Genomic DNA, 22,945 nt, shown 5'->3' with positions numbered 1-22,945 from the left:
CTACTGCTGCTTGCTGAGAGGGTTTTATTATGTCAATGGGAGAGCTCTCTTCTGTCAGCATAGACCAGGTACACGAGAGATCTTACAGCAGCACAGCTGCATTGGTACATCTGTGCACCTGTAAGCTCGCTAGTATAGACATGGCCAAACACATTTTGTAGTATATGATCTTTTGATGTGAATAGGAATAATTTTGTAGTGTTCATTCCAGAAAATAAGCTTATAAATATCCTTATGCCATTGCTGTTTTCAGACCTGTCTGCACTTCTAAATTTAGGGTTGACATGTCCAGGGGCCGGTTACCAATTTAGGCAACTAGGCGGTTGCCTAGGGCACCAAATTTCAGGGTTCAAAAAGCGCGCGTCCTTTCCAAACATTTTTTAAAGTCATTCAGCGCCACTGCGCTGGGAGAGAGGGAATCGTGAATGAGCTCACTGGCATGCAGAACCAGCAGGATCCCCTGGTTCCAGCGTGCCGCCGGGCCAGCCCAAAAGTGGTTCCAACCGCGTAGAATCGTGCTTAATTCGCATTTCTTCCTCTGTTCGCACCAGCTTGCGTGAGGACCAATGTCAGTTCTGTTTAGCACCTATAATAGGCTGGTAAGGATAAGTTGTGAGCAGGTGGCGTGACTGGGGAGAACGCACAGAATGCAGAGTGTTAGTCTGGAGTATAGAGGAGAGGTAGCGCACAGGTTCTTTCATTGGTACTCATGGTGTGTGTTTGCCTGTGCCCTAAATGGATGTGCTTCAAGGGACTAGTGTGAAAGAGAAAGGGGAGCTAGCCAAGGGACTCCTCCCTCTGCTTCCCTCGTATCTCCGTCCGTGTCTGCCCCGCTCTAAATTCTCCCCATCCTCAGGTTGCGGCGCCAATAGTCTGTTATGCCTACCCACAACTGGAGAAGAATTATGAGCGGGGCAGCGTGCTCGGATGAGTGACGGCAGACAAGTGATCTGGGGTGGGAGTACTGCACGGCTCCTGGCCAGGGGTGGGGAGCTGCCACGGGGGGAGTGCCTCAAGCAGGAGGGGAAGCTGCTGCGGGGGGGGGGGGCTGCCGTGGGAGGGAGGCACCTCAGGGCGGAGGGGCGTGCGGGGAGCTGCTGCAGGGCTGGGGGGCGCAAGGTGGAAGTTTCGCCTAGGACCTGAAACTTCCTTGCCCTGGCCCTGGACATAGCTACAGCAGTCAAGGGTTAGAAAAATCCACATAGCCATAGCTATACCAACATAACTCTTACTTTAAATGCAACTAGGTTGATGAAAGAACTTGGGGAGGTAAAGTTTCTACAGCAATGGAAACCCCTCTTCCATCGCTGTTGGTTGCATTTATGCTATGCCATAGATATGCTGCTATAGTCCCTGAATTATAGACATGGCCTCTGTGTATTCAGTTGTGGGGAGGGAGCGCTTCATCCCAGCAGCTCAGATTACGGCTTCATGTAACTATTCAGGTCTTCCAAGTATCTCGTTAAGGTCCTACGTAAAAAGAGGACCTGATGTTTCTGATAGTTCAAATATAAGAATAAGCAGAATAAAGAAAAAGTTCTTTACATTATAAAGAAATGGTAAGGGCAGACCTGTATTTTAACTTTTGCTTTGTAGTTCATCATAAAGGGAGTCCTAAAATCACTTTATTTTCTTTATGCTGCTGAAAAATGGTTAATGGTAGCAGTTCCCTGTGGAAAGGAACCATCTTCTTATCAGCACTGCTATATGCAAGTATCTGTGGAAAGCACAGTATATTAGTATTTGTAAATATGAACTATTGAAGATGAGTTGATTTGATTTGAATGGTAAGATTGTTTAAAAAAATAAAACATTTCCAAGTAAGATTTTCTTTTCTAAACTAACTTTCTAATATCTACTAATCACTTTAGAAAAATGATTACAGACATATGTGGACCACTGTAATCATTTCTCCTCTTTTGTATTATGTTAAACCTAAACACAAATTCCCTGAAGAATTTCTGTGAAGGATGGGAGAGAATTAAATATCTTGGTGCTTCTATATTCTAGATTTGGAGACTTGTATTTGGAAGAACAGTATGTCTTGATCTGAAAGATACATTCTGCAGTAGCTTGCTCATTTATAACTTCAGGATATTTGAAAGAAGATATGGCAGCCGAAAATTTTCAGTAAGTGTCACTTCTATCATTTTCAATACTTAAAATGATTGCTAAATCCTCTGGCAATATTGTCAGATATTTATATTGTTTAGTCTTTTTGGATAGATACTTTGTTTCATACCATGTATGCTAATCAATTTTTTTAAATGGCATGTTTGATTTTTAAATATTATATTAAGGTTTATTCTTAATTGAGATTTTATTTCCATTAATCAAAATGTATTTTTAATTGGTATTTTTACCCATAAATCACAATTGAATAACCAAAGAACATTTTTAGCTTTTTTTCATTTAATAAGTAATAGCTCAAGCTAAGAAAAAATGTTGGTAGGCTACAGCAAGTTTTATGTGGTCCATGAAAGTGAATTTTATTGAACAATCCAATTCTTTATAGTTCTTTAAGATGAGAGAGACTGGTCTGGTAAACTTGTGTTGTAAAATCGTACTATAATGTCCAAGGAAATAAACTTAGCTTAATTGAACTATAAAATAGACTTTTTCAACTTTAAACATTAGAGCTTTATGTGGTCCATATGTTTAATCTTATAGAATTAACTAGCTCCAGTGAAATTAATTAATTGAAGTTTGGGATCTATCTGTTTTGTTTGTTCCTTTTCAGTCCTTTTTATTGGGCTGCTGGATGCTGTCAGCTTTGTTTGATCTTCTCTTTGTAGAAGTTGTGCAATATGCATTTGGCATCACCATCAGCAGTTTGCCTTCTGGATTGTAAGTAGTTCTTAATGAGCTTGGCTTTGTCTTAGATACGATTTCAGGGGATTACTTAGCACAGATTTGAGTAAAATGACCTACTAATGTAACCCTTCAAATGCAGTATATCCTTTTTTACATAAAAGTGTAAATGTTCTTGGTATGAATATTCATTTGTATAACACTATTTTCCAAATATGACCTGTAGTAGAGTTGAAATATTTTTAGTATTACACTTCCACTTTATGATAACTTCCAATTTCACAACATTGTTTTTTTCTCTGTCTTGGAGTAACTTGAAAGGAGTTACCTTGCAGTGCTGGCATCTTTTAAGCTTTACCCAGTACAGTGTTCCTGAATATTTGTTTTGATTTCACATTCTTTTAAGTGCTAACTATGCTGCTGAAAGCACAAAACTAATGTTACTGTAACTCACTTTTTAAAATATGCAAAACTATGCATTTCATACTGGAAGGTACTCCATTAGTTCACATTTCAAAACTCTTATAGGACAGTATGTCTATATGTATTGCATTTCATATTTGAAGAGTGAAGTATTTAAAGGTTAAGATTCTTCAGGAGCTCAGTTTCAAATAAGCTGCTTTTGAGATTTGCATAATAGAAAGAACACAGAAAACTAGATGGCTAACTGAGTATTTGCATTTAGGTTTATGCTTTAGTGTGGTCAACCTCACATAGTCAGGGGTTTCCATATACTGCATGATCTTTGGTATTAAGAAAAGATTTTATAGTCATTGTTTTCTAATGTCAAATGTAAGGGCTTTCGGTTTCTGATCCTTAATATATCTGATGGAAAAGACATTAAACATTCTCATAAGCATGTGGAAAGTTATACTGTAGTTAGCCTTCTTAAATAATGTGTTTTTGTTAGACTTTCTAAGGTTAGCTATTATAAGAGTCTTGTAGTATGTCAGTATTTGGAAAGATTAGAGGTGGGACATACTGTTTGTATAAACTAAATCCGTTATTCAGGAACAAAGGATATACTATCTGTTTACGCTTTGGGGTATTCCAGATATGAGTAATGTTGTATATTACACTTACAGGAAATAATTAACAATTTGAAAATTTATCTCTTCTACTATTCAGTGTACTTTTTATTTATGATTACAGAATTTCATTAATTTTAGGGTGTCAAAATACTGCTACATAAGAGATTTTATGTAAACCAAATGTAAATATCAGTTAAACTTTCTCTTCAGTTCATGTTTTTATTCTGGAAAAAGCTGAACTTATGAATATAATAGATACTTTGATTTCATATACTATCTGGCATGGAAATATAAAATCTTAATACATCATATATAAGCAGATATGTTAACTAGTGGTCACACTGAAATTCTGTATGTGCTTTATTTAAATTGTATATACACTAGCATGGACATTGACTGTTTTTACACCTAGAAATATTTACATTTGCTTGAGAGACAGTACATCATGGACAATATATTTATTTGCCTGCTTCACCCAGATGGTAGATCATGCATATCTTAGTTCTCCTGGATTTACTGTGAAAAATGTAAAACACATTGATGAACCATTAATATTTTAAGTCTTTTTGGTATTCCACTTGTCCCACAATTATGCTACCACAGATCTAATGTGTCCTAATATTGCCAACTCCAGAGTATTCTTGAATACAACCAAGTTGAAATGTCAAACTTCAGTGAAAGTCACTTGGCTCCATTATAAGTATCTTCTAATTTTGTTTATATCATTTCACTGTTTATATTACTTAGTGACCTTAAACTCCCAGATCGAAAACTCTTCCTGCGCACGCTTCTAAGATAGTTGCGATAAAGCATGACACTGATGACTCTAGCCTGAAATTGTTTAGAAACAATATAGTACAGAATAACATCTAAGCATGTACTGAGATTCATGAGAAAGGTGGTAAAGGCTGCCCATGGATTGTAACTCTGGTCTTCATCCTGCAGCATCAGGAAGGCAAAACAAATGTGGAAGGGCACAAAGCAGACAAGCACTTGCACAATCAGAGTAACTATAATTTTTATGGATCTTTCCTTAGCTTTGGGTTTCAGTTTGGAAGTCCTGCCATGGACAAAATGGTAAATAATGACTAGATAGCATCCAATCATGATAAACAGGGGAATCAAGAAAAAAAAAATCAAACGAGAAAAATTTAACATATTGACTTCCTTTAGATGGATGATATCCAGCATCTTCATGCAGGTAGTAAAATTTGACGCTTTATCTGGATCCGAATATAAAAATAGCAAAGGGGATGTTGATGCAAGGGTCATTATCCAGATACCAATGCAAGCTAGCAGAGCTTTCTTTGTATTCCTAAGTTCTTTGACGTGTTTGGGCTGGACTATGGCCATATATCTATCAACACTTATAACAGCAAGCAGCCACAGGGCAATGCTTGGATAAAACACAGTGAAAGCACCAAGAATCCGACAGAATATATCTCCAAATGGCCAAGCTTCTTTTGCATAGTAGGTTATCCGAAAAGGTACGGAAAATATAAAAATTAAGTCAAGTAATGCGACATTCATCATATAGACTGTTATAGTTGTTCTTTTCTTGGTGGTGCAGCTGAAGACCCATAGTGCAGTTATGTTCACTAGCAATCCAATTATGAATATAAAACTATAAAAGACAAGTGATGCAATCCTGTACTCTTCTGGGTGCAAGTTTCCTGGCATAATGTTTTGACTTTGATTGTATTTATTCATTTTTTTTTCTCCTCTTAAAACATGATCCCTAAAAACAAATGAAGTAAATAATGAGAAATGAAATTACAATCAAAATTAGAGTTGGAAATTTGTATAGAAGCAAAACAAGTAGTTCTTATTTCTTGACCACAATTATTTTTAAAACACATTTAAAAATAATTGCAGTCAAGAAATAAAAAGACATTCTTGTAAGTCCCAAAACGTGCTAGGCTTACTTTGTCTATTGACATAATGTCTACCCCAAAGAGATTACATATAGTATCAAACTTGTAGAGAGTGATGTGTTACTTTATAATTAAAATATAATTATAGTTGTGTTTTTTTAAATAACTAAATAAAAATGTGTCTTGTAAAAGGATTTCCTAAATATAATGAGAAAATGTGAAGTCAGGGATTGCTGAATGTAGTTATGTTTGGCCTTTAATTTGTTTGTAGTATTGTAGCATCTAGCAGTCCCCAGCCAGCGAGCAGACCCACTGTGCTAAGCACTGTACAAACACAGAACAAAAAGACAGTTCCTGCACTCATGAGCTTACAGTATCCGAAGTTTGCTGTTTTAAATAGTTGCAAATTAAACACAACTCTTCTACTTATCCTTAAGTTTTGTAAGTAGCCTTTTCTAAAGAATATTCTCCTTGACAGTATATTTGTTTTAAAAATAACTAAAACTGAGTAATAAAAAGAATAAATAAACATGAAATTTAGTGTAGTTCCTATACACAAGGAAATATCAGTTGTGAATCTTAGGTACAAACTGTTCCCAAAAGAACATATGTACAGTGTTGCATATGAAAGTCATGAAAAGAAGAAAAAGGTATCTTAATACCTACTTAGACTCTAAGTATAGTATCCATACCCAGGGTTTGAAATTTTTTTGCCCGATACACCACTGCCTCGATATAATGCCACCTGATATAATACAAATTCAGATATAGCACGGTAAAACAGTGCTCTGGGGGGGCGGGACTGCGCACTCTGGTGGATCAAAGCAAGCTCAATATAACACGGTTTCATCTATAACACGGTAAGATATTTTGGCTCGAAAGGACAGCATTATATCGAGGTAGAGGTGTACATACTAGTGAGAGGACTACATTTATAACTTCTATTTTAATACAAAAATTCACAATGGAGAATGAACCACACAAATTTCACGACAGTGTCCTTGTGAGAAGCTGCTGGGCAAAGGGTCGGCATCTTTTGTATCAGCCTCTTTGTCATAAGTGTTTTGAAAACTGAAGTTTCATCCTGCTACCTCAGCTGCTGAAAGAGAACAAGAAGCTTTCTTTCTTCACCCTACTTTGGTGCAGTGGTTTACTATTTGACTTCCTTAGCCTCTTGGTGGTTGCCAGTGTGCCTGTGCTATTGTAGCCCTCCCCCAGCTTCGTAGTTCCTGAAAGGAAAGAAGAATGTATTCTAGTGTTCCTGCAGCCTCCTGGCTGCTTTGTGTGTGGTGGGTTCTCTATTACTTGGCCATTGACCCAGCCTCCTGGCACTTTGGAGTGGGGGCGGGGGGAGTGGGATCACAGCTACTTTATTCCTCCCCAATACCTGTTTGTGTGTGTGTGTGTGTGTGTGTGTGTGTGTGTGTGTGTGTACATTTTAGGCTTGTAAATGACCAAAGGACATTTTCCATTTTAGGCTTGTAAGGGAAGAAAGCATTTAAAGAGTAATTTAGTTCACTGTTACTCTCTGTATTTTTTTATCTTTTCACTGTAATGTCTGCCATCTACTTTACTTACTAATACAGAGCTTCCAGATTAGACGTGGTTTGTTTAGTCCAGTATTCTGGCTGAAAATGGCCAGTTGCAGATGCTTTTGAGGAGAGTACTCCTGTGTTGAACAATAATGGCATGACCTGTCTATATGGAAAATTTCTTCCTAATCTCTGTCAGTTAGGGTTAACTTCTGTCTTGAAACGTGAGGTTTTCTCTCTCCTACTTTTTGTTGTTCTCTATAATGGAACTGTAGTTTATTTCATTAGTATAGCCTCTTTGTCATAAGCGTCTAATCCTATACTCTTGGTCTCAATGAAGTTTTCTCATTCATACAAAATTCTGCTGATTCTCTGAGGAGGATTTAGTCATGAAAATGTTAGTGTAAGGGCAATAAAGTAAAATGGACTATTACACTTGGAACGGAAAAATTATGTAGTGTATTATAGTGACAGGGAAGGAGATTTGGAGGGAGTTTCAGAAATACTCTGAAGTGGTCAGCCGAGGGGATAAGTCAAATTAGAAGTAATATTTTTAAAAGATATTGAGGCACATCAAAGGAGGGATGGGACACATCCCAAAAGTGGGATTCTGTTAATGTGCAGCATAGTGATGAAATCTTATTGAACAATCAATTCAATTTTGATCATGTTTTCATATTTTTTCCTAAGAAGTTTAAAAAAAAAAAAAAGTATAACGAATTTTGTTAATAAAATACCATAAGTATACATATGAATCAGTATTATGGGAAATATACAAACATGTTTGGAAACTGACACCCCCCCAAAAAACAAACACACAAACAAACAAAAACACTCCCAGCAACAGTTACATTTGTCACCATATCCAATACAGTCGTTTTTCTACCTAGAGAATATTGTTTTAAACAGTATGTATCCTCAAACTTTTCATTCCTTCTTTCTCTTCATGGGTTTTAGATTTCTCTCTGTAGTGATTAAATGCTTGTGATATAATGTATTACTTCTGAGCTCCTAAACCAATTTTATAAATATGATTGCAGTGTACAATAGTAGTATATGCATAAATCTGCTCATCCAGACTCCATGTTGCTTGTGGCCTGTAGCTTATTTGTAGAGTCTAGTCAGTTTATTAGATGTGCCATTCTCAGACATGTAAATAAGGGAACATATTGTAACAATGAGGGTTTGGGGTTTTTTTAATTGTTGTTGAAGACCTAATTCCCAAGCTTATTTGGTTTAAAACGGGTTTCAGGACTCTGGCATGTAGATGCTTCACAGGTAAAAAATATCTAGGTATATTGGGGATGGGGGGGAGGGGGAGCTTTGATGTATAAATAAATGCAACTATGACTGAAATCAAGCCATTGCTGCGTGCATGGATACCCATTAATACCAATGAGAGAGCAGCATATGTAGATCTTCATTGTGTGCATCTGAGCTGAGAATTTCATCCTCGTTACTAGATTTAGTGATGGGAATATTTAGCTGTTTAAATTGAATAAGTGGATTTATCAAAAGGTCTTAAAGGGGGCACTGGTTTTCAAATGTCCAATTGATACACTTTAATGATTAGTAGAGGTTTTTAGGGTATTGTGAAAAGATTTTCCTGTTGCTGATCCATACAGGTATTGTCATTCATTTTATTTATATATATATTTAAATTGTGGGTGGTATCTGAACAACTGGTAAAGATCATAAGCTCGCCTGAATGCTGTTTATGGGACTTTCAGGAGAAAGGCAGAATTGGTTCTTCCTGATTTTGACTGAGACCTAGTACACTTGTGTTTTTTTTTTTTTTTATAAAGAGCTAAACTACTTTTGGAACGATTGCTCAGTTTTGGGGTTGTTGACATATACATTTTCTTTTGTTACCATCTCTCTGCCTCCATCAAATGTCCGCATAGATCTTCAGTAGTTTGGGTGTATTTATGGTAATCAGCAAGGTCCAGCGTATTTGCCCATTCAATATACACAAATCATTTTACTATATAAACTACTTAAGTAAAAATCAATGTTGATGGTATTACATATGGGAAGGGTTCAATTAATTTTTAAAATACTGAGCAAATGTCTTATGTATGTGACTGCATGTGTTTAAACAAAATCTGTTTGCTTGAATTTACAGTCATACAATGCAGCTGTTATTTAAAGTCCTTATTAGGAGTGGAATTAAGCTTCCTTATATTAGTTGTAGAATAATTTGTATTTTTAAAGAAGGATGTTAATCTTAATAATAAATATTGACATCTAAATTACTTTTATGCTCAACATGAAAATAATTGATCAAACATTACTTACCTTTATGCACTATAAAGTTACTTCAGTGATGCTTGTTTTGTACCCTCAGATCTGCAGAAGGTTTAGACTTGCTTCTGTCTGTACAGCTTCAACTTACTAAAATAGAAACGCTCCTGCATAGTCAGGAAATGATGACGTAATGAAACCAGCTCTGGGTTCTCGTATTGGTTTATATGTATTTTAAATATTTTTGTTAATTTGTATGTAGACAGATCATGTCCTTTAACTTGTCAGGTTTGTCGGCTGACAGAATTCTAACATTTTTCAGCAGGTATGCTTTTATAATATTTCTGTCTTCAAAATCAGTTTCTTTGTAGAGAATATATAACACTTTGGCTGAAGTGTTCTGGGAATGTCAAAAATATTTGGATAATGTTTATTGAATATATTATTTGCATGAGGAAAATAACTAAGTTTTGGTTAAAAGGAAGTTTCTGATAAATAAGTTTTAACATTTTGCACAGACCATAATCTCCTCTTGTGGAAATCCCCATTGTACTTGCATTGTTTTGAACTGGTAGTCAGCCTGAAAATGAAAGAAACTCATTACATTTGAAATAGAAATCTTGAATCATTTGTATGCATTCCTCATTGTGTATCTATGTCTATATTTTCTTGTTGGCAAAGTAATTGTGCTTTAATACCTTAATAGCTTTCTAAAATAATACTAAATATCCATCTTCTGAGTGCTTACCAGAAAACCACCATAAACTATTCTTACACTTGGGGATCAATTTTTTTTAAATAAAAGACACATGAAGGGAAACATCAGTATTCCCAGAGAACTGACATCTGGTTTTTTTGTTTTTTTGTGTGTGTGTGTGTGTGTTTTTTTTTTTTTTTATTTAATCAAATTTAAAATGTCATGTTATGAGCCCTTTAGTATGTCCCATGTTAATTATACTACTTTATCAGGTCCAGATAAAATCTGTTTGTTTGGAATTTTTTTGTATATATTTAGATATTTGGCAGTTATTGTATGTATTACAGTGACATTCATCGTATAGTGAAAAATTCTGTAGTTCTTACTCAGTCTTTATTCTAGCAAATCTCTCAATAAGGTCAGTGGAAGTTTCTCAGAAGTAAGGATCAAGCCAGACCTGCAGGATTTGGGCCTTAGTGAAGTAGAATGAAAATCCTAATTTGCGCCACTGTGTTTTATTAGCGACCTAGAATCCTGTCACTTCTCTATGAAAACGGGGTTGTTGGCCTCAATCTGAATTTAGTGGATAGGTATTTACATCACTCACATCAGTGTGCATGGTTGTATAGTCAGAGAGTGAGATATCTTTAACCATTTAGTATGGAACTAGTTCAGAGGAACTCATTTTGAGCTACGCATGTGATAATTTCAAAGTTATTCCAAATGAAACAAGCATTAAACTCTAGCCAGTCCAACACCCCAGACACCTAACTCATCCCAGCTTCCCAGGATGCTGCAGCTTTTGTTCAAAAACGACTTTGTGGTGATTGCTCATAAAATTGTATCTTTTAAGACACTGCTTAATCCTAAAAGGTTAAACATCTTAAGAAACTAATGTGTTTTAACGGTTGCAAGGTGGTGGCGATTGGTGTCGTAGTCCAACAATGTTAAAACACCAGAGTTCACTTACAGTGGAGTGAATCACCTGTGTGATATCTTCAGACTGAGTGAAAGTTCCCTGAAATGCTTTTTCTTGGTCTCTGGCATTCATTATGCTGCTATAGATGCTATGCAGAACTCATGGAAGAGAGTATCCAGGGTGCCGAGCTCCTCCTCCTTCTCCCCGAAAGGAAACTTTATTACTTGAGAAATAACATACAGTACATCATATAAACAAATAGAAAATGAATGTACTTCTTAGCAAAACAAGTACAGAATTAATTCAGGCTCTGGATGGAAAACAGCTGTATGTTTAGTTGTGTGATGGGAGGGATGCTGTGCAGTGAGCTCTCTGGTGTTGCTGTTCATGTTAGAGGAAAATGGCTGGCCTTGCTTTCTCTCCTGGTGAACAGGAGATGAAGTTGAAGATGCCATGTAGTTGTCTCATTAGACTACCAGTGAAGGGTGTAGAGACCTTGTCTCAGGTTATCTTCTTCCTCTGTGCTACAGTGCCAAGAGAAGGTTAAAGGGATGGGATTTAATTGGCATCTCTTGTGATAGTGACTTTGTTGGAGGGTAGTGACTGACATCTTGGCTCAGGTTTCCTATGTTAGCTATGTCTGGGCGTTTTCTCTAACCTGGGTCCTGTTGACGCACACAAGCCTCTAACGCAGGGTTCGGCAACCTTTCAGAAGTGGTATGCCAAGTCTTCATTTATTCACTCTAATTTAAGGTTTCACGTGTCAGTAATACATTTTACTGTTTTTAGAAGGTCTCTTTCTATAAGTCTATAATATATAATTGAACTATTATTGTATGTAAAGTAAATAAGATTTTTAAAATGTTTAAGAAGCTTCATCTAAAATTAAATTAAAATGCAGAGCCACCCGGACAGGTGGCGAGAACCCAGGCAGTGTGAGCGCCAGTGAAAATCAGCTCGCGTGCCACCTCTGGTACATGTGCCATAGGTTGCCTACCCCTGCTCTAACCTGAGATTTAGTGGTGCTTTCAGCTCGGTTTCCTGCCCTATCCTGGGAGAGGAACTAAAATCCAGGTACTGCTATAATTTAGACTGGTAACCAGCCCACTTTGTAGTGAGGATGTAGGCAAAATGACTTAAGTGCTGATAGTTCTCTAATGCCTTCTCTTAATTCCCTGCATGTACTCAGAAGGACAGACTAATTCTCCCACAGTTCTGTGGGGAAAAAATCAGAGTGGCTCAGTTTACTGCAGCACCAGGCACCATGGGATATGCTCCCAGAAACCCTAGTGAGCCCTAGGAGAGTGCAGCACCAGTGAAGACACAGTTACTTTGGAATGGCTTGCGGTGTGGCTGTTCAGACCTGGGCTAAGTCAGTGTGGGTTCTCAGATCAGGTTGCCAATCTTCCAGGTTAACTTTGCAGTGAAGACATATCCTAAATGTGGTGGTGTGGTAAGAGTGAGAAGGTTGATGGCTATGTTTTAGCCCCCAGAGGTTCTGCTTCTGTTGTGGGAATTATGTGGTTTTGGTTCCTTCTTTTGGTCCACAGTCTTGTCAACAAGAAGAGAAGAAGCACATCCTTTGGCTGCCTACCCCTACTTCCAGGTCCTATTAAAATAAATTCCCATTATTGTGTGTTTCATGGAATCATAGAAATGCAAGGCATCAAGTCCAGCCTCTGCTTTGAGGTTCTACTAGGTATACCTAGACCTTTCCTGACAAATGTTTGTTCAACCTGTTCTTAAAAACATCCAATGATGGGGATTCCACAACCTCCGTTGGAAGCCTATTCTAGTACTTATCCATCCTTATAGTTAGAAAGTTTTTCCTAATATTTAACCTCAATATCCCTTGCTGCAGATTAAGCCTATTATTTTCTGTTCTACCTTCAGTGGACATGGAGAACAGTTGGTCTCGGTCTTCTTAAAACAGCCTTTTACATATTTGAAGACTTATCAGGTCCCCACTCAGTCTTGTTTCACTTGTCATCGTGATTGTGAAATTACTGGGAGGGAAGAATATGGTCTTGTTGTGGGTGTCTTTATTCTGTCATTCTCACTGGAAGGAATGATACCAGTCAGCTCTGTGTTCTTGGGGAATCAGGGTGCAGTATCCAGCCTGACTCATGAAAGACATCCTCTCCTCCTCCCCCGCCCAGCCTCTGCTTAAACCAAAACCCATCAGAGGTAAAAACTTGCAGAGAGCAGTGAAGGGCATTGGAAGACACACCTGGACCCCTACTGCAAAGGGTGACAAGATTAAGACATCGCCGTTAGCATACAGAATGAAGAACAGAGAACAGCACTGAACTCTGGGACGAGAAAAGCAGGGATGCATTGCATTGTGGGAATCTCTGCTCCAGATGTTAATGAACCTATGCCTGCCCACTCCCAGCTCAGCAGTTATCAGACCAATTCTAGTAATGAATCCTTGATAGATATCCAAAATGCTGAAGCAGCCTAGTTGCATTGTGACCTCCCTGGAAGAGAACACCCATAGCCAAGAGTGATCAGCTTCTATTGTCTAGCCTAAAGAAAACCCTTGAGTCATCAGTTTACCTATAAACAAATCTCATGTTCTCCCTTGAACCATTGTATTTTCTATACAAAAATCCCTGCTCACCCTCCAGTAAGTGTTCTGATGCTTAGATCCAAACTATGCATCAGTTCCACTGGGACTCCATCTTCTCCTGACTGACCGTGCTGGGGGCTCTGCCTGTCTCCAGCACCTCAGGACCTTGAGCTACCACCATCACCTGGGAACCCCGACCAGTTCAAGCCTTGTGGAGTGGGTGAAATCCCCCTTCTTTCTCTCTCTCACTCTGTTTTCCTTTCTACCTTAGGTATTAGCCTTTAGTAATGTATGTTATGTTATTATTCAATAAATAACTTTTATGGTTAAGCTGGTTGCTTCTCTCTCTTGCGGAACTTTACTCTTTTGTGTTTTTAACTTCCCCCATTCACTCTGCAGCAACGCTTCTTTTACCTAAGCTAAAGATCCCTGCAGCACTGAAAATATGCTCCTCAAATAGGTTACTGCCAGTACAATTGTGGTGTGAGAGTGGGGATAGGGATGTGCTGAATCTGTGACACATAAGGGTGACAGCTTGAAAGTGCTGCTTGACCCAGTCCATGGAGCCCAGAGGCATATAAGGGGAGGCAGCTTGAAATATAGTATTGGTGAAGCAATATTTCAAAAGTTATTTGGGATTAACGTTGTATTTCCAGGGTGGCTTAAGTTTGGATGATGAACTGGAGTGTGATTTGCTTTATAGGACTGCTTATCTGTGGCAAGCAAGGATACACATGAGAGTCACTGAGTAGCCAAGGGCAATATCCTGCAGCCTTTGAACGTGAACCATACTCTGCGACTGTGAGTTTGAGTTCTGCCGTTGGCAGATTTCTGAGAATGTCGGCTGTACATGTTTCTACTTTCCACCTGCATTCTGCTTTGGGAGTGGAGAGAGCTGGAAAAGAGCATCAAGTACCCATCCACCTTCACTGTGGATAAATTAGGCTCCACAAGAGTTTGTAAAAATCCATCTGTAGCTTGGCAGACACCTGAGAGACCAGGTTTGACGAAAAATAGCAATGATTTTATCATCATAAAAAGCATACCTCAAGTTTAAAAATCAGTTGGTTTTTCTATGTATTCTTATAGATATGGTAACATTTGCTTATATAATCTTCCAGCTCCTAGCAGATAATCAGTTAGGCTGAACTCTTCTGTTGATCTCCTTTGGAATTGAGCAGTAACAACTGTATAGCTCTGCAATGCATTGAGTAATAGTTTAACGTTTTTCTGGGGTATATAGCACCATCTACTGGCTGAAGTATTATCTGCACTAATCATCACAACTTGCACTGCTACACAGAATATCTTTGCTCGTTCTGTCACAGTAACCACAAGTCCCTTGGAACAGTCAATACTCTTGACACACAAAGTAGACTATAACCTAAATCTTAAATAACACTAGTTATTCAATTTTGTGCAGGGCATTTAACATACTATTAAGATTTTTTTAATTGTATTTTTCATATTTAGATTTTGTACTATTTGATTTACCAAATCAGTTGTAAATTTACATGTGATGAGTCTTTATGAATACATACAAATTTCTGTAGGTAGAAATATATGTTCTAGAATACCCAGTGATATTTACAGGGTAATATTTGACTTAAAACAAGACAATGTGGGCACATTCAGATGCCTTCTGTTCCATCTGCTCCTCCCCTTCCTATATTATCTAAACATCTCTACATGCAAATATGTTTTAAGTCTAATTTTTTTGTTTTCTATTACAAATAAACTTTGGAAGACACATGATATTTAACTATAAGTCTTTTTGTATACCTGACATTCTTACAGGCTTAAATGAAGGCATACATTCATTTAAAACTAACCAGTATCTAATATGTGTAAATACAGATGGTACCCTAGAGATGAATTTTCCTACTGATATTGTAAAATCACCTCTTTAGAATTAGGTTATATTCTTAATATAGCATTTAAAACTTTGCCATGAATTTTGTTAGAGTGTGCTCCTGGAATGTAAGAGGATTTAATCAACATTTTAAAAGAATTAAAATCCTGAAACATCTCATAAAAAAAAGTGTCAACTAGCTTTATTTCAGGAAACTCATGTAGCAGAAATATATGCCGATAGAATCAAGATAATGTGTTAGGTGTTGAGTGTCATTCATCATTGAATTCTAAGAGCAGAGGCACATCCATTTTAACTCATAAAAATATGACTTTCAATATATACAGTCTTGGTCTGATCACAAAGAAAGATACATTCTTGAAGGTTGTTTCAACTCAAAAATGTTAATTCTAAAAAGTATTTACAGTCCAAGTGGAGGTAATTCTGAATTTTTTTTAAAGACATTGCAGACATTCTTTCCAATTAAAAAGGCATTCCTGTAATACTGGAGGCGATTGGAGTACTATACTAGATATGTAATTGGATTTGTCTAGATGTCTAAGACCCAGCTTTCAAAGCGCAATAGGCCAACCCTCATTTATTAATGAATGAATTTTATTTAAAAAATATGTGGAGATGGTGACACCCCATGGAGGATGACTATACATATTTCTCTACATTACATTCATCTTATTCCAGAATTGACTTTTTCTTGTGTATTCAGAACTGATGGCAGGATCCCTAGAAGTAGCTATTGATGATAAATTAATTTCAGCTCATGCTCCAGTTATACTTACCATAGATGCAGGTTACAAGTCATTAAAATCTTCTACGTCAGGGGTTCTCAAACTTCATTGTGCTGCGACTCCTTTCTGACAACAAAAATTACTAGACAACTCCAGGAGGGAGGACTGAAGCCTGAGCCCGGCCAAGCCCTGCTGCCCTGCACGTGCAAGGGGGGGAAGGGAAAATGGCAAAGACTGAGCCCCACCGCCCCCCGGGGGAGTGGGGTGGAGTGCAAAGCTGAAGCCCAGGGACTTCAGCCGCAGGCAGAGGGCCTGTAACCTGAGCCCTGCCACCCAAGGCTGACGCTCTGGGGCTTTGCCTTTGGCCCTGGCCGGTGGGGCTTGAGTTTCACCTTTGATTCCAGGCCCAAGCAAGTCTGACAGCCTTGGCGACCCATTAAATGGGGTCATGACCCACTTTGGGGTCCCGACCCACAATATGAGAACCACTCTTCTAGGTGGAATCTGAGCACTCTGTTACTAAAAGATGCAAAGTTTTGTTCCACAGTTGATTCAGTCATCTCTAACTTTATACAAGAAAATAAGCATCCATTTACCTCAGATACCATCTTTTGGGAAGCTCCGATAGCTATCATATGGGGTGAGTGCATAAAGTATGTCTCCCAAAGAGTAGACGATAGCAGACTACAAAATGTTCTGTAGGAATCTGCCAGAAAGGCAACCATCTCAGGGGCCTTGCTGGAATTCATATTTTTATAGCCTGTTTGATCTCTTGTGTTGTGATAACTTTATCCTAAGACGGGTCGACAACCTACGGCACATGTGCCAAATGTGGCACGCGAGCCAATTTTTGATGGCATGTGGGGCGGTTTGAGCCACTCAGCCTGCCGCCGCTCTGGGGGTTCCTGCTGCTGGCTCCTTGCAAGCCAGGGTCCCACTCAACATCCACTGTTGGCCTGGGGGAAGGAACCCCAGATTGGCAGCGAGCTAAGACCCCAGCTGGCAGGAGCTGGTAGTGGAAACCCCACAGCAGTGGCAGGCTGATCTGCTCAGCCTGCTGCTGCTCTGGGGTTCCCCTGCTGGTCACTTGCCAGCCAGGGTCCCACCACCAGTCCCACTCAGCGCCTGCTGCTGGCCTGGGTGAAGGAACTCCAGGCTGACAGTGGGCTGAGACCCCGGCTGGCAGGAGCTGGCGGCTTAAACCCTAGAGGGGAGCTGGCGGAGACACTCAGCCCACCCCTGAAACCCCAGAGCTGAGTGGGTTGACCCAGGGTTCCGGCTGCTGGCCCCTTGCCAGCCGGGGTCCCCGCCGCAGCCCCACTCACCTTGCTTCCAGTTCGAGTTCCAGCAAAGGTCCCCTGCCAGACAGGGTCTAGGCCTCCAGCCCTGCTCAGCCCTACCAGGCGCCAGCTCCACTCACCTTGGCTGCCGCTCTGGGGTTCCAGCAGCTGACCTCCTGCCAGCTGGTTAACAACTGATCACTCAGAAGCCTGTGTGCAGCTTAAAATATCCAAATATGTGCCACCAGACATTGGAAAACTCAGCAAGGAAAAGCAAGGGCAAGGATCGTACTAAATTAATAAGATCTGCATTTTAATTTAATTTTAAATAAAGCTTCTGAAACATTTTGAAAACCGTGTTTACTTTACATATAACAGTAGTTTAGTTATATAGTATAGACCAGTGGTCCCCCAACGTGGTGCCTGCGGGCGCCATGGCGCCTGCCGGGGCATTTATGTGCGCCCGCCTAGTGCCTAGCTGGGGAGAGAAGCCGTGGCCCCGTGCCTGCCGGGAACAGAGAACTCAGGCTGCGGGCGTGGTGTTCTCTGTTCCCAGGTGTGGGGCCTGCCTAGTGCCCAGCAGGGGAGAGAAGCTGCGGCCCCGTGCCTGCCGGGGACAGAGAACTTCAGGGCTGTGGGTGCCGGTGTTCTCAGTCCCTGGCAGATGTGGGGCTGCACCTTAAGCTGGAGAGAAGCCGCGGCCCTGCACCTGCCGGGGACAGAGAACTCCAGGGCTGCAGGCGCCGGTGTTCTTGGTCCCACGCAGGCGCGGGGCCACGGCTTAAGCTAGAGAGAAGCTGCGGCCCCAGGTCTGCCTGGGACAGAGAACTCTGGGGCTGCAGGCCCATGTTCTCAGTCCCAGGCAGGCGCAGGACCCCTCTAGTGCCCAGCAGGGGAGAGAAGCCGTGGCCCCGCGCCTGCTGGGGACAGAGTACTCCAGGGCTGTAGGCACTGGTGTTCTCTGTCCTTGCGGCTTCTCTCTGGCTTCTGTCTGGATTCATATTATGTAATATTAAATATGATGGTGTTTGTATTATTTAATGTACAGATACAAAATAAGCCTTGAAAAATTGTTGGTGCCCACCACACTCTTCTGAAAACATGAATATGCTACTGGCCACAAAAAGGTTGGGGACCACTGTTACAGACTTATAGAGAGACCATCTAAAAAACGTTAAAGTGTATTACCGGCACGCAAAGCCTTAAAAGTAGAGTGTATTCATGAAGACTCGGCACACCACTGCTGAAAGGTTGCCGACCCCTATCGTAAGACCACCCCGTCTGGCAAGGGCTCAGAGGTTGGACCCTTTGGGAAGAAACATTCTCTTCTGTGAACCTGCAATTCTGTATCGCTAGTGAAATACAATTTTAACAATTACTCTAGATTGGCAGACTTTAAGGATAAACCTCCCCTTGAAGACAAAGCCCAATTTCAATCCTTCATTCAGGAAAGCAGACTAGCAGCAGAACCATCCCTGCAAGATGAGGTGGATGAAGCAGACAGTATCTAGAGGGCTAGCCACTGGTCTAGTTCTGAGGTGTGATTCTTGGCTTCACTCTATGGGGTTCTCCAGGGAGGTGCAGAATACCACAGAGGATTTAGGATTTGACTCAAACTTGTTCAGTGATAATGCTGATGAGTCTCTATACTCATTGAAGGATTCTACATCAATGTCTCCAGAGTGTGGAGTGCGCCCCCATAATGGGGCACAGAGAAACGTTTAGGGGGGCAGGGAGGGAGTGCCACTCAGCCCTGCTCTGCCCTTACTCCACTCCAGCCCCAGCCCTGTCCCCAGCTGAGGCCCTAGCCTGCGGCCTCGGCCTCCAACCACAGTCCAGCCCTGGCCCTACTCCCAGCAGTGGTACCTGCCCCCAGTTTCAGGCTTAGCTCTGCTCCTGGCCATGGCTCCAGCTGCAGCTTTGGCCCTGGCCTTGGCTCCTGACCCCGGTCCCGGCCCTGGCGGGGGCATGGACACATTGCATTATGAGTAAGGGGGGCGTCACATAAAAAGTTTGGGGTCCACTGGTTTAGATGTATCCTACTCTTCTTGGGAATTTAGACCCCAGCTCCGAAGAGACAGAACCACATATAGGCCAAGACTGCTCCCTCCACAAATATTCTACCACCCGCATCCAGCTGAGCCATCATGCAAGTATAATAGAATTTAGAGACCTTGATTTGTGGTCCCGTCTGTTATCACAATCTCCACCCGTTTCCACACATCCACTAATGGCTACTTTTGACGTCTCAGTTGAGAAATGCCTACCTTTGTTGATGCCAACTGCTTCTGTCCCCTCCATCTTTCGCGCTGTCTCTCGCTTTTTGCCCACAATTCAGACTGTAATCATAGGTGGCTTCTAGATGGTTACTCCATCAAATTGCCTTCCTTTCCAGGAACCACTCTCACACGAGGGAGAAGCAGATTCTCCTCTCTAGTGAGGGGCAACAGAATGAGTGCCACTTCACTGTCAAAGGAGAGGGTTCTATTCCCCATATTTCTTCGCTCCCGAAGAAAGATGGAGGGTGGAGACCCATTCTGGTCTTTCAACAGTTAAACATCTTTATTCAAAAAAGTCAGAAAATTTCTTCAGTTCTTGGTAGTTCAGACGCTACCAGTTTTGACTCCTCCTCTTTGGACTAGCAACAGCACCCAGGGTATTCATAAGATTTTCTCTGTGGTGCAGCCCAAATTAGATGTCACGGCTATGCAAACATGGATGACTGGCTCCTAACAAGTCACTCCAACCATGAGGTCAGGTCAATGACTTTGTTTCTGCTGCATTTGCCAGCAGTGCTGGGCATCTACATGAGCAAAGAAAAGTCCATTTTGACCCCCATGCAGACAGTAAACTTTATTGGAGCGACACTGGTCTTAAATTCAGCAAGAACTTTCTTTCCCACGAAAAAAATTCAAGCACTGTGCAATCTGATAACACAGATTACTTGGAAACCAAAAACTGTGGTCAAAATATGCCTTTCCCTAACAGGCCACGTGACCTTGTGTACTTACAGCATCATTTGCCAGACTTCATTTATACTTCCTATAAGCCTGTGTACAAGGGTTTGCCAGGGCTCAACCCTCTCTGGGGTGGCGGGGAGCCACACCAGCTTACTACACACAGTTGATGTGGGGGAATTAGTCTGGCCACGGTGTCTCCCTCGGCAGCCCTTGCTTTAACAGGAACAAATACTGTAAGCCCAGGCCCTTGGTCAGGGCAGGGCAACAAATGCTGGGTCAGGAGCTCAGGCTCTCAGGCAGGGCTGAACAGTAGCAGTACAATTAATAGTAAGCCCAGGCCCTAGGTCAGGGCAGGGCAATGCAGAGTCAGCGTGCAAGCCCTCAGGCAGGGCTGAGCAACAACAGTAGGCCCCAAGCCTCTAAAGGCCTGGGAGTGGGGGAGACTGCCACCCATGAGTTGGGTGGCAGGGGGGACGCTGGCCCTCCCACTCACTGAGTCCCAGCCCGGTGCCCTAGCAGCGGCAGAAGATAGGGTGCCCTATCCCTACATAGTTAGTGGGGATCCTAGCCGCAACACACTGACATCAGCTCTGGGTGTGCTGCAGCCAGACTAGGGTCGGCTGCCCCCGGGTTACTTCCGGACTCCCCCTCGGGTAGTACCTGGGTCAGGGTATTGTCCTCTGGGTGGGGTCCAGCACCGTGGGTTCCTTGGGGTAGCAAGCACAGGGCAGGTCCGGCAACTCCTCCGGGTAGTGAGCACAGGGCAGGCTGGCCAGTCCTGGCGACTGTCTTGGACTGCAGAGTTTTCTTAACCACGAGGTAGGCTGGAGGTATCTGGCCTCTCTGGCGGCATGGGGCTTACTGAGCTCTGAGGACTAGCCTTTATACTTCTGGGCCGCTGCCTGACCCTCTGAGGGACAGGCTCTGAGCTTCTGAGCTCCCTAGCTCCACCCACTCTGGCCTCCAGATGGGTTCTTCCTGCTCCAGGGCGGCAGGAAGCCACACCGCCTCACTACAGTCTGACTCTGGTTGATCTACTCACCAGACAAGGACCACATGAACTCCAGAGTGACTGTTCCCACCAGTGTCATTGCCTCTTTTACCTGATGATTGAACCTGGAATGAGTGTGAGTAGAAGTTTGAGATATACCAGGGTACAATCCAGACTAATGAGTAGATGTGTCACCCCTACCCTCTAACCTGGGGTTCCCTTTACAATGCCTTGCAGCTGTAGCCTCCAATCTGGACTGCTCACAAACAGCTTCCAACATGCAAGTCACTCCCAGCTACGTCTCTGTGCTGCAGCCAGCCTGCCACACTTTGGCTCTTACCAGCATTGTTTATACTGCAGGGTGACCCTGTCGTAGCTTCCTACTCAGATTTGAACCTTAGCGTTCATAAAATGAGAAGCTAGCATGAACCCTCTAAGCTTAATTACTAGTTTAGATCTGATATCGCTGCCACCAGCCAGGAACTTCCAGAGCCTGACTCCCTCGGGTCTCCCCAAAACGTTCCCTGGGGGACCCTCAAGACTCAGATGCCCTGAGTCTTACAACAAAGGGAAATAACCTCCTCCCCTTGTCTCCTCTTTACCCCCTCCCAGGCTTCCCCTGGAAGATACAGCTTCAAGTCCTTGAAACACAAGCACCGAGAGATTAAGTATCTCTCCCCTCCCCCCTCCTTCTTCCCTGAGGCTGTTCAATCCACCCTCCGTAGATCTACCACCAAAGAGAATTTCCTTCCCTTCGTTCCTTAGCCTACCCGAGAACTCAAACCCGGCTCCAGGCTTTAGGAAACACGGACATAGTTTTCCTTAGTGTTTCTTTCACTACCCGCTATAAAGAAAACCCCATCATGCTGAGAACAATAGCTAATTGGGCTTGTTAATCAGCAGTTTGGATGGGGCAATTATCATCAAGCGGTCCATCGCCTGTTAAAAGATGGAGGAAATGATGCATATACAGATCAGAGCCTTAGTTCGCAATAATTTATGAATACACTTTCTTATAGCATTTTTCCCACTAAAATCTTACACCACAACGTTAGGAATCATCAGCAACATACAGTATAACTAATCTGCCTTCCTCTCTGTATCTTGTCTGTTCTGAGTTTGTCTCTTGATGTTCCCCCATTGTTTCCCGTTTTGCTAGTTTCCACTGACTTTCATCTTCTTGTTGTCTGTATCTACAGCCATCCCGGGTATGGAGATCTTTATGTATGAACCTTGAGATATAAAGTCCGCTTCTCCAATGTAGCGCCAGCCCTGACGGGGTAGTTGAGCAGGTCATTTATAACTGATTGCTACTTATTGACGCTAACGACCCCCCCAACACATTCCCTTTCTGTTGCTGCGGCCTCCTCCTGCGTTTCCTGCGTGTGCTGCTCTCCTGGCAGTTACAATTATTCTATATCATTCGTGGGTGTGTT

The 22,945-nt window shown here is 41.6% G+C and overlaps 2 protein-coding genes across 3 annotated transcripts in view; one reads left to right on the top strand and one right to left on the bottom strand.

Annotated features, from left to right (window-relative positions):
• UBAC2 (UBA domain containing 2) overlaps positions 1-22,945 on the top strand; it is a 190,267-nt gene that overhangs the window by 32,399 nt on the left and 134,923 nt on the right. The window contains exons 3-4 of one of the 2 annotated variants that reach the window (XM_075061512.1): positions 2,011-2,130; positions 2,741-2,847. In XM_075061512.1, the coding sequence (XP_074917613.1) occupies positions 2,011-2,130; positions 2,741-2,847 (227 nt within the window). The remainder of the gene's footprint in view (positions 1-2,010; positions 2,131-2,740; positions 2,848-22,945) is intronic. The other variant, XM_075061513.1, reaches the window with a different exon arrangement.
• Positions 4,190-9,690, bottom strand: GPR18 (G protein-coupled receptor 18). Its single transcript, XM_032769601.2, has 2 exons — positions 9,547-9,690; positions 4,190-5,580 (listed from the first exon to the last, which is right to left on the bottom strand). The coding sequence occupies exon 2, from the start codon at positions 5,550-5,552 to the stop codon at positions 4,560-4,562; it is 993 nt and encodes a 330-aa protein (XP_032625492.1). The 5' UTR covers positions 5,553-5,580; positions 9,547-9,690; the 3' UTR covers positions 4,190-4,559.

Source organism: Chelonoidis abingdonii, chromosome 1, assembly GCF_003597395.2.
Source record: "Chelonoidis abingdonii isolate Lonesome George chromosome 1, CheloAbing_2.0, whole genome shotgun sequence".
NCBI lineage: Eukaryota > Metazoa > Chordata > Testudines > Testudinidae > Chelonoidis > Chelonoidis abingdonii.
Note: the sequence above shows the minus strand (reverse complement) of the source record. Positions and strands in the feature narration are given on the sequence as shown.